The following is a 12,804-nucleotide window of genomic DNA, read 5'->3' on the forward strand; positions in this document are numbered from 1 at the left end:
TTGTTATACTGGCCTAATAGTGCAGACATTTTTTTTTATTCTTGTCTTTATTTCTTATTTTATTTGTAGTTGGAAGAGAATGAACTTAGAAGAAGAAGGGAAGAAGAGGAGAGGAAGCGAAGACCTCCGACTCCTCCTCCACCTGAGCCAAAAAGAGAAGAGATTTTGCAGGAAGTGAATCATCAGACTATGGAAGACCATTCAATCCCTGCCAATGTTCTACAAGAAAGGTTAGATTCCTGCTTCATTATAATTTCACAATTGTCATTACAGATGACATAATATGCTGCCATATCAATTGTAACTGCTATATCAATTGTATATTGTAACTACTGGATGCAAGGGCAAAATATGAAACCCAAGAATGGGAGGGACTGTATCAGTTTCCTGTGTATATTTTGCTGCAGATTTTGCTGCCTGTTGAATTCAGCAAAACATGTTCATGTGAACATACCCAAAAGGGCTTTTCCAGGCATTATACATTAAAGGCCTATCCTCAGGATGGGTCTTCAGACAAGTTACCAATTACTTTTTGTGTTGTTCTTTTATCAATCCTTTAATCTTAAGAGGACAGTAGTTGGCTGGGATCAGAAGTACTAAAAGGATAAGATGACTATCCTTTTACAGTTTAAAGTTAAACCTCCATACTTTGCCCCTTGTCTTTAATTGTAAGTTACGTTGGATGATGTTAGGTAAAGTTCTATGAGGTTTCAGAATAGCCAGTGTACCCTGTGCTCTATCCTACTTTCATAGGAAGACTCCCACCATGATTACTATTTATTTATTTATTTCCTATGATTTGCTAAACTTTTACTTATAGTTTTGAATCTGTGAAAATTGTTGGTTTTGATAAATCCTAATTGCAGTGCTATGAAATTACCTTTGATATGATTAAATGTTTATTTCTTAAAATTAAAGCCTTTTACTGTTCTGTGATCCTTTCATCTTAGGCTACAAAGCTTGCAAACTGAACAGGCTTCAGTCAATGGACTGTATACAGACTCTGATTCTCCGCAGGTATGTATGCCGTGTATATACCCTAGGTCTAGGGAGTGACTGTAAGTCCCTAACTGTCCGATAGTGAAGGACTTTTACTTCACCATCTTAATTCTTCCTATGTAGACCTTAAAATACCTGTATAGAATGTATCATAGGATGACCAGTTATGCTTTAGCTGTGTGAGTGTTTTAAAAGGGTGTTACTTTACTTACACAGTATTTCAAAATTGATTTGTTACCAGAGGGGTCAGGGTGGGGGGGTTCCCCATTCAGGATCATGATTAGCTAAAGTAGAGCATCTCTCATCCTGAAGGAACTATAGCCAATAGATAAAATAAATCCATCTTGGTAATGCGGATGATATACAGCTGCACAATGATGATAACTGTACTGCAACTTCTATTACGTGACAATGAGTGTTTCCATTGACTGGTAACAGAGATGTAAGAAACTCTGAAAGAAGTATATAAGAAAAATGGAATATTGGAAAAACCTCTACAAAACATACATTATTTACATCTAAAAGAATTATATTAGGATTATATATTTTAATATAATGGAATAAATTAATTTTTTTAAATTATTTTTTGTTTTTTACAGCCGTCAACTGATACCAGACGGATAGATGACAGCTTCTCTGAAAATCAGGCAAGTAATATAAATTTTTTTATTTTTTTAAATGGACAAATTTTTTTTGTTTTTGTTTTTTGTTACAAAAGACCTATGTACTATTGCTTCGATATAATAAATGAATATATCCTATATATACCTTATATTCAAAAACATTTAGAATAAGGGGATCGAGCTTGGACCATTGGCCAAGTTGTTTTGCTGTTTGTTTTTTCAATTTTTCATGTCCCTGAAATCTTGACGTTTTCACTCTGGCTGCTGAGGCTGACACTTCCTGTTCTGTAGATACTACTTTTTGCATTCTCCTCATTATCACAGGCAGAATAACTATGCAAACACCTAAATATGAATAAGACTGAATAAGGCCATTTACAATAGGTGATGGTCACAGCTCCCCTCCTCCACATGCAGTCTGCACAGATCTATGAAAAACTGTTTCATATAAGTCAATAGGTCAGCTCCTGATTATATGTTCATATAGCTGCTTTAAAGGGTACCTCTCATCAAATAAACTTTTGATATATTTTAGATTAATGAATGTTGAATAACTTTCCAATAGCATGTTAATGAAAAATATGCTTCTTTCTATTGTATTTTTCCCGATCAGTTCTGTCAGCAAGCATTTCTGACTCATGCTGGAGTCCTAAACACTCAGAACTGCCAGCCTGCTTTGTTCACAGCCAAACAGGCTGTGAACAAAGCAGGCTGGCAGCTCTGAGTGTTCTCCTTTGTGAACAAAGCAGACTGGCAGCTCGTAGTGTTTAGGACTCCAGCATGAGTCTGAAATGCTTGCTGCCAAGACTGGTAGGGAGACCCCTAGTGGTCATTTCTTCAAAGTGGAAAATTAAATAGAAAGAAGCATATTTTTTAATAACATGCAATTGTAAAGTTATTCTGCATACACTATCTATAATATATCAAAAGTTTTTTTGATGAGAGGTACCCTTTAATGCATATATCTTTGAATGCTTTAAAAGCAGCTCGGACAAGATGGATACCTTCATAACCAGGTACAAAAAAAATCTACAATCAGAAAATAAAAACAGATAACAAAAAATATATATATAACTTTATTTAAAAAAAAACTTACTTTTTTTTTTTTATCTGTCTGTCCTGGTCTTGTGATGGAGTCAAAAGTGCAGGATTGGTTAGCTAGCGTAAATACTCATGAGGCAGCTTGACTATATGGATCTCTGCAACTCAAGAACATGGATTACAGCTCATTTGAGCTATGGCAATCACCTGAGCCATAATGACATGACACATGCAACTTTCATTTATTTTTTTACCTCCTAGAATAAAGGCCGGAAATATTTGGTTGTTGTTGTTTTTTTGTTTTTTTTTTACTCCAAGAGGCAAAACTTTGTTTATCTTCTGTATCTTTGTTGGCGTAGCTGTTTGAGGGCTTTTTTTTTTTCTCATTTGTATTGCTTTTGGGCACCTACAGTATAACCAATTGATAGCTTGTATTTATTTTATTTTTTTATGTATTGGGGGAGAAAAGACACCCACAAAAAGAAAAATATTTTTAGTTTGGGACCGTACTAGAGCCATTTATTATTTTATTTTTCTGTCAGCGTAACTTGATAAGAGCTTGTTTATTTGCAGGACTAGTTAGATTCTCAGTGTTACTATATTGTGGAAATTGTGTACTGCCAATGGTGTTTGGTTGACGAAAACAGACAATACCTTTCTATTTCTATAGGGATACGATATATCAGATGCTGCTAATGGAGCAAAGGCAGACGTAATTCCAAAGGACGGTAGCCCACCCCCCTCACCACTGTTCCAATCGCGGCCAACATTTTCACCTATAAACCTTCAGACTTCCACTTTACCAATTGGCATTTCTGAACCATTGGCTTCAGAGCAAATGGAAGGAATGCTTCACCGCAAACAGGAAATGGAATCTCATGCCAAGAAAGCGGCCAACAGGTGAGAAATGCTTGTACGGCAGCTACATTAACCCCTTAAGGACCCATGACGTACCGGTACATCATGAGTCCGCTCCCGTCCTATAACGCGGGGCCACGGTGTGGCCCTATGTCATAGCAGGTCGAGCCCGCTACTGATCGCGGTGCTGCGCGCTCTTAACCCTTGAGACACGGCGTTCAAAGTTGAACGCTGCATCTAAAATGAAAGTAAAACTTTGCCGGTTAGCTCAGGGGGCTGTTCGGGATCACCTCCACGAAATCACGGCATCCCCAACAGCCTACAGGACAGCTGGAGGGTCCCTACCTTGCCTCCTGGTGTCCGATCGCCGAATGACTGCTCAGTGCCTGAGATCCAGGCATGAGCAGTCAAGCTGCAGAATCATTGAAGTAGTACAAAATCCAGAAGTACAACAAAATCAAACCTATATAAGCAGGGTATCATTTTAATTGTATGGACCTACAGAATAAAGATAAAGTGTAATTTTTACCGAAAAATGTACTGTGTAGAAACGGAAGCCCCCAAAACTTACAAAATGGCATTTTTTCCCCATTTTGTCTCACAATGATTTTTTTTTTTCTGCTTCGCTGTAGATTTTTGGGTAAAATGTCTGATTTCATTACAAAGTAGAATTGGTGGCGCAAAAATAAGCCATCATATGGATTTTTAGGTGCAAAATTGAAAGAGTTATGATTTTTTTTAAAGGTAAGGAGGGAAAAACCCCGGGTCTTTAAGGGGTTCACACTGCTTTCTTTAGCATTAGGTGTAGACTGTTATTAGTACCAATTAATTAAACAATAAGGGAACTGGATGAAGGAGACAGTTACTGTCATTGTGGATTTTAATTTTATCCAGATAATATTGTTATTTTTATTGCCATACAGGTCCTGGCAAAATGTTTACTGCGTTCTGAAAAAAGGCAGTTTGGGATTCTATAAAGATGCAAAGAGTGCAAGTAGTGGCATACCTTATCATGGTGAGGTTCCTGTCCAGCTTGCTGGAGCACAATGTAGTGTGGCACATGAATACAAGAAACGCAAGAATGTCTTCAAACTCGGGTAAGAATTTATCAGGAACAGGGTCCGATGAGCGACCACAGTAACTGATCCATTCCTCTTCCATAGTCTTCCTGACAAAGATATGTGAAATCTGCAGTAGATAAACACCCTAACAATTTTATTTTTTTATATTTCCACAGTTTATCAGATGGCAAAGAGTATCTTTTCCAGGCAAAAGATGAAGTAAGTAGTTTGCAAGTAACACTGTATGTATATATTGATTGTGTGTAAAATGGATGATATGGAGCCAGGGTTGCCAAAGAGCACTGTACAAATGAGGTATTACCATCTTAGACAATTTGGGCATCTTAGATAATTTGGGCAAACTAAGGGATATGCCTTTAAAAGTTTGCTTGATTGGGTCCACTTCTGGGATCTCCATCTTTTTGTGAGGACAAAATGGTGTTACTTGAACCCCTGTCTTGCCAAATAGGGCAGCCACACAAAAAGCTGGAAAGTGAAGGGAGAAAAAGCCATTTCTGGAAGGTCTACGCCAGTGGTCTTCAACCTGCGGACCTCCAGATGTTGTAAAACTACAACTCCCAGCATGCCCGGACAGCCAACGGCTGTCCGGGCATGCTGGGAGTTGTAGTTTTTCAACATCTGGAGGTCCGCAGGTTGAAGACCACTGGTCTACGCAAAGCTGAAAAATCTGGAACACCGGCCAAGATTTATTAATCTGTTTAAAACCAAAACAGTGTGATTTTTCACATAAGATATGAAAGCTGAACATGGTTTTTATTGAAAAAAATTTGACCGTTTTGGTTTAAAAAGATGGATCAATCTGGGCCACGGTTTCTAAAAAAACGTACAGATTTTTCAGCATTATGTAGACCTTACCAGTGAAAAGGGTGCTTAATAGATTGGAAAAATACTGCTTGCTAGGTAATAATTAACTCCCCCATACTCTCCTTCCCCGCTCTGGTCTATGTATTTTCTCATGGTTAACCCTTGAATACATTTATATGTCCTAGATAACTAGAGTCCCAATTGTAACCTGGTCTCCTCCTGTTTTCTCTTACTTTAGGCTGAGATGAGCAGTTGGATGCGGGTGATTAATGCTTCGCTGTCTTCCTCGACTAGTGATACTTCAGACCATTCCCCAGGTGTAACCAAGGGTATGACCCGAGCTATGACCATGCCTCCTGTGTCTCCCAATAGCGCCACAGAGGGTAATGTGACATTGCGTAATAAGGAAGGAAAAGAAAAGGACAGAGAAAAGCGATTTAGTTTCTTCAAGAAGAAATAAATACCACAATGCTAATCAGGACAGACAACGCTGTTCACATCATTACTGCAAATAAGGCCCTTTCACGCCAACAGCATGGGACCTGTGGGCAATTTTGGGGCTTGGGCGGTTGTGTGGGTAAATTAAAAATAATTAAAAAAAAGACCACAGCATTTTATACACACATATATATATAATTATATATGCATAACATGCACCTCCAATGATGAACAGAAGACCCTTATGATGCAACTTGTTGGACCCTATATAGAAGCTCCTTATGCACTGAACACAGTTGAAATGTGGCTTTTAGGCATGTGAGCCATTCTTAAGGGGGTCGCTAATTATTCATCATCGTTAAATTCTTTCGTCTCGACGGGGTCTTTCATTGTCTCTGTGCGCATGTCCAGCCATAGCCTCTAACATGACATCAGACGTTAGAGAAGCAGTGCACATACTGCAGCCTATAATGGAGATGCAATAAACTGTTATGCCTGACCTGAATGAAAAGGTTCTTATTGATGCTACTTATGATTTAATGTTATTGGGTGAATAAACATGGCCTCCTTTAGCGTGACCTTCCTACATACACTATGCTGCCTGATAAACACATGCTGTGTGTATATAATATATATATATATTCATATGTTTTTCCATTTGCTGTTACACAGACCGTGCTGCAGATCTGTAATGAAGATGCTTCAGCCAGTAGAGAATCGCAAAATGGTGATTTTTCATTTGGAATTTAGTATACAGAGGAACCAATGTTTGGGGAAAATAATTTCTTAGAAAATATTATATTGCACAAAGATGAAATATGAGGTTAAGTACTTTGCAAATGCATCATATTGAATGTGAGTGCGGAACCTACATAAAAGCAGAGCAAGCTGATTATGCCTTTTGTGGTGGGAGTTGTTAATGTGCGCTGCTTTCAGTTGCATTGCACCAAGCATTGACTGCCTACTGAATATTTTAACCTTTTTTATTTTTCTCTGTAATCTAATTTTGCTCATAAAGATGTATGCTTACGGTCAGGGGTGTGCCAGTAGGAGTTGCAGAGGTTCCAATTACATCTCGGCCCTAGTGTCTTAAGTGCACCATATGGCCCCTTTACTACCTAGAACAGCGTTTCCCAGCCAGCTGTTGGGAATTATAGTTTGCAACAGCTGGAGGCACACTGGCTTGGAAACACTGACCTAGAAGGACGCCAATAGATGGCATTTGGGGAAAGGGGCACTATTACAGATTTTGCAAAGAGCTTTAAAGTTACTTCTCCCCATTAATGTTCTTTCTCAGCCCCATCTTTAGAAAAAGAATTGAATGTAATGTTGGCTCTTCACAAGAACATAACAAATGCATTTTTAAGACCTGTATTCCTTACATTTCTTTAGCAGTCGTGTTTTTAAAGTTTCTGTTCTTCAAAGTGAATGAGACAAAACAAGCTGAATTAAAGTGTCATATGAGTAATGTATAAAGTAGCCAAAAAAATAGAGAATTAACCAGAAAAAGAAAATTGCGTGCCAGACACAGCTTCAGTTTTATTAGTACTTCTCAGCTTGTATGACCAATCACTATTACATTCACATAACCCATCCAGATTTTACCCAAGACATTTACATTGGTTCTGCCAACTGTGCCCTTGTTAGTCCACACTCCGAAACCTACAGTACTGATAGTCCAATCTCCTAAGATGGCCATTGAACTTAGTGTATGTGTTTTTAGATATGGAAAATAGAGTGTGAACACCAGCATTAGAACTGATGAGTGGATACACTATAGAATATAGCAGCATTATATAGATAGAAGTACCTAATAAGTGAGTTATTGCCAGTGCAAAGTCAGGTGCGTCAAGATTGCTGATGGTGCCTAATGAAATTGGGTGTTTTATTTGTCCAGAACCTCCCATCTAGTACCCACAATCTACATGGTTTCACATTTTCCTAAAGTGTTTATATTTAGAAACGAAGATGTAATATTTTACTGTACAATGTACTTTTTTTCCCTTTTTTAGCTTTATAGCATTTTCCTCGGGTGATCCTAATATATTTGTTGCCATTTGATATCTGCTTTTTACATTTTTATGTGCAGTTTGGTGAATTTGGGTAGATTTTTTTTTTTCCTTTTCAAGGGTATATGATATTATCCAGAGTGGAAGGAACTGTATCCTTATTTATATACAAACATTACAGGGCAAAAAAGCTGGGGCAAAATACTGTCAATTTAGAAAGGTGCATTGAGTAGGACAACATTGTATAAATTATTATTATTTTTTTTTTTTTGTTCTTTCTTTCTGCCTTACACCTTTTAGACAAGATCCCTTCCAGAGATGACGTATGGGCATCTATTGTATTTTACTTTAAGCTTTTTTTTTTTTTTTTTCTTCAGTGTAATACACTTTGAACATTCAGCAAAATAAAATGTACATCTGGTGCTTTATGGAAATTTATGGAAACTAAAATTTTCTGTGGTAAGGGTATGTTCAGATACAGCAGATTTGTTTCATAGATCTGAATGGGATTGTTTCTGCAGAATATGCATGGAATTTTAGAATCTCTATTTAGATTAATGTGGCAGGGACAAAAATTGATGCAGCAAACCTTATGTGTGATCGTGCCCTTACATCACTCAAGAAGATCAGCATAAACCTAAGAAATCCTGTTCTAAACAAGATATGGAAATGTACATTTTGGGGTGAATTGACCTTTAATCCAGACATTGTTTCCAGTTCACTTGCCACTTCCTGACCAAGGAGAGTCTGCATAATGTATTCTGTATGTGATGAACATTTCCCAATAAACCATAGTGTTTCTGATTATAAGATCACTTTTTTTTTTTTTTTTTTACCCACAGAACATAAAATTCACACAATTTTAAAACCTAGAATATTTAAGGTAATCTGGCATCAGTGATGAAAATGATACTTACCTATCCTCAATCCATCACTTTGGTCTCCTGTTATCATCCTTATTCGAGCATCAATCATGATGCACGGGTTTCACTCAAAGATCATGTTGGCATCAGTGCTGCTTTAAGCCTGCTCACAGCCGGGCCGAGTGAGGAAGCTGCAGCGATGACGTTGTTGTGCTCCTGGAGCGCCATCCGTGCACCATGCCTGCCGCCTGAATAATGGTTAACATGCCACAGACCGGAGATAGGTAAGTATTGTTTTAATCAGATACAGCCTGAACCAACGGGATAGTGCAGGTGACACTAAAGACAAGATGTCTTTTAGGTAATTTCCCTTCCATATGCACTCCAAAAACTAAAAACTGAGAAATACAAAAAATATTTTTTAATATGTCCCAGGAGATGACCATCCTGCCCCTCCCCTTAAGCCATATTGGTTGATGCCTTGACACAGGGCTTCATGCATTTGTTGCCTAAGACAGTGTTTTCGTAATTTCTCCTTGTAGAAATGTTGTCCTTGTGAAGACTTTATATCTTTACATCTCTAAGAGATTGAAACTATAAAGTTCTTAATTGACCAGAAAGCAATAGAAATAGTGTGGATGTAAAATCCTGAATTCCCGTGTTTCACTGGAATGTAATGTTGATTTAGAAAATTAAACAATTCCCCAACCCTGCCTGCAAATAGTATTTTTTTTTATTTTTACTTTTGTCATATACACCACACTTACACACTGCAAAATCTCAGGAGATCCTGTGGGTGGCACTAGAACCATGCATACTGCACTGCCATCCCTATAGATGGCAATGCATTTCTGAGTGGATCCTTTTAGAAATGCATTGCCGTCTACGGGGATGGCAATGCAGTCCGCGTGGGCCTAGCGCCACCCGTGGAAATAACGCAGTATGAACCCGGCCTTAAAATTATGTTGACTGTGTAGTATACTATGTAACCTGTCATGAACATAGCTGTATTATGGCTCCATGCATGAATCCTATTTAGTGCCAATGATTTTATGGTATTACCATATAAGAAAAGTAGATCTATAAACACATTCCTTGAACTATTTAACATAACTGTAAGCAAGTCTTTTGTTCTGTGATGTGTTGATGATGTTTACTGCACCACTTTTTCAATGTCCCTGTTGTACTACAGACATTCTTTTGCCAACAAATGGTGCATGAGTAAAAGAGATTAACAAGACTATTGATACTATATACTATAAAGCTGCCTTTATATAGTGTTCATTTATTTTTATTTTTTTAAACCCCCTTAAGGATCAGGGGATTTTCCGTTGTTTCTACTTTGTAATGAAATCAGTCATTTTACCCAAAAATCTACGATGAAACAGAAAAAAAAATCATTGACAAAATTGAAGAAAAACACAATTTTGTAACTTTTGGGGGCTTCCGTTTCTACGAGGAAAATTTTTCAGTAAAAATGACACCTTATCTTTATTCTGTAGGTCTATATGATTAAAATGATATCCTACTTATATAGGTTTCATTTTGTTGTACTTCTGAAAAAATTATAACTACATGCAGGAAAATGTATACGTTTAAAATTGTCATCTTCTGACCCTTATAACTTTTTTATTTTTTCACGTAAGGGGCGGTATGAGGGCTCATTTTTTGTGCCGTGATCTGAAGTTTTTAGTGGTACAATTTTTTGTATTGATTGGACTTTTTGATCGCTTTTTATTCATTTTTTCATGATATAAAAAGTGACCAAAAATACACTATTTTGGACTTTGGAATGTTTTTTTTTTTTGCGTGTATGCCATTGACCGTGCGGTTTAATTAACTATATATTTTTTATAATTCGGCATTTCCACACGCGACAATACCACATTTTTATTTACACAGTTTTTTTTTAAATGGGAAAAGGGGGGTGATTTAAACTTTTATTAGGGAAGGGGTTAAATGGTCTTTTTATTCCTTTTTTTTTATTTTATTATTATTTTTTTTTTTTTTGCAATGTTATAGCTCCCGCAGGGGGCTATAACACTGCACACACTGATCTTTTACATTGATCAATGGTTTCTCATAGGAAACCATTGATCAATGATACTGCTGCTTGACTGCTCATGTCTGGATCTCAGGCACTGAGCAGTCATTCGGCGATCGGACAACAGGAGTCAGGTAAGGGGACGCTCCTGCTGTCCTACAGCTGTTTGGAATGCCGTGATTTCAACCGGCATTGGTTTACTTTCACTTTAGACATGGCATTCAACGCCGCATCTAAAAGGTTAATAGCGCTGTCACGATTACACCCTATCGGTCCAGCCAAGACATTAGAGAGAGTGTGATGGTGCAAGGGTTAAGGCCACCAGACCTCTGGGTATCCACTACTAATCCCAGCAAGTCACCAAATTAACCCTTAGATAAACGTGTTTCACCAGTGCTCCCTTCAGAAAGGATAGCTCATATATTTAGAGATCAAAGACCAGAGCTGATTAATTAAACATTGAATCTGATAAAAGGTATCACAGTGCTATATACAGAAACAAAGGACATACAGTTACAAAAATATATAAAAGAGTTTGGCAAGACAAGTTCAGAAAAAAAGATGAAGTTCTTACAGGATGATGATATAGCAGTCCTTGTCAGCCTTTAGCACAGCCTTGAACAACAGTTGAGTCCAGCATTTTAAATCTTATCTCTGCTTCTTTGGAGGGAAACTCCATCCCCCCCCCCCCCCCCTCCCCTCTGATCCCACCAGGTGTGGCATCTCTCTTCCTGACCCCTTATCTGTTTGATTATATGATGGGACAAGCATGCACGACTTCAAAGGAGATACCAAACAGCCAGACCCCCAATAAGATGCAATAAACAAGTACACAGTCTGAATGACCCTCACCCCCAGGTCTTAGTTTATACACAGATACAATTATAAAACACATGTATGTTTCCATAATCAGGCCTTGGGCCTGACAAGCGCATGGCACCACGATCAGTGCCGCGCGCTATTAGCCACTGGCGAAACCCCTGCATTATAGTAAGGGAGAGGACTCAGGATGTACTGGTACATCCTTGGTCCTTAAGAGGTTAATGTATCCATGCAACAAAACTGCACAAATAAAGCTGCGTTTCCACATGGCAGTTATTTGGAAAACTTCCTCTGCAGTTTTTGAACCAAAGCCAGAAGTGTATTTTTAACCCCTTAAGGACCAGGGTTTTTTCCAATTGCACTTTCATTTTTTCCTCCTTACCTTTTAACCCCTTAACGACGAGCACCGTAAATGTACGTCCTGGTGAGGTGGTACTTAACGCACCAGGACGTACATTTACATCCTAAGCATAACCACGAGCATCGGAGCAATGCCCGGATCATGCGCGGCAGGTCACGGCTACTGATCGCAGCCAGGGACCCTCCCGTAATGGCGGACACCCGCGATCCCGCCGATGTCCGCCATTAACCCCTCAGATGCCATGATAAATACAGATCACGGCATCTGCAGCATCGCGGTCATTAAAATGGATGATCGGATCGCCCGCAGCGATCTGATCATCCAGCACAGCAGACAGAGGTCCCCTCACCTGGCTCCGCTGCCTTCCCGGCGTCTTCTGCTCTGATCTGCCTTCCCGTAGACCAGAGCAGAAGATGACCGATAATGCTGATCAGTGCTGTGTCCTATACATAGCACTGACCAGTATTAGCAATCGAGTGATTGCTATAAATAGTCCCCTATGGGGAATATTAAAGTGTAAAAAAAAAATAGTGAAAAAAATTTGAAAAACCCCCTCCCCCCCCCCCCCAATAAAAACCTAAATTGTCCCATTTTCCCTATTTCACCCCCAAAAAGTGTTAAAAAAAATATTTTATATACATATTTGGTATCCCCGCGTGCATAAATATCTGAACTATTAAAATTAAATGTTAATGATACCGTACGGTGAACATAAAAATAAAAAAGTCCAAAAGAGATGCTTTTTTATAACATTTTTCCCCCCAAAATTTTTTATAAAAAATGGATTCAAAGTACTATATAAGCAAATATGGTATCAATAAAAAGTACAGATCACCGCGCAAAAAATGAGCCCTCATACC

At 38.3% G+C, this 12,804-nt stretch overlaps 1 protein-coding gene across 3 annotated transcripts in view; it reads left to right on the top strand.

Annotated features, from left to right (window-relative positions):
* The window catches only part of SPTBN2 (spectrin beta, non-erythrocytic 2), a 224,575-nt gene extending 215,911 nt beyond the window's left edge, over positions 1-8,664 (top strand). For all 3 annotated transcript variants that reach the window (XM_056527360.1, XM_056527358.1, XM_056527359.1), the window contains 7 exons: positions 70-230; positions 951-1,017; positions 1,599-1,646; positions 3,334-3,563; positions 4,445-4,618; positions 4,759-4,801; positions 5,646-8,664. In XM_056527360.1, coding sequence (XP_056383335.1) covers positions 70-230; positions 951-1,017; positions 1,599-1,646; positions 3,334-3,563; positions 4,445-4,618; positions 4,759-4,801; positions 5,646-5,867 — 945 coding nt within the window. In that variant the 3' untranslated portion in view covers positions 5,868-8,664. The remainder of the gene's footprint in view (positions 1-69; positions 231-950; positions 1,018-1,598; positions 1,647-3,333; positions 3,564-4,444; positions 4,619-4,758; positions 4,802-5,645) is intronic.
* The last annotated feature ends 4,140 nt before the right edge of the window (positions 8,665-12,804 follow it).

The sequence above is a fragment of the Hyla sarda genome, chromosome 6 (assembly GCF_029499605.1).
Source record: "Hyla sarda isolate aHylSar1 chromosome 6, aHylSar1.hap1, whole genome shotgun sequence".
In the NCBI taxonomy this organism is placed as follows: Eukaryota; Metazoa; Chordata; class Amphibia; order Anura; family Hylidae; genus Hyla; species Hyla sarda.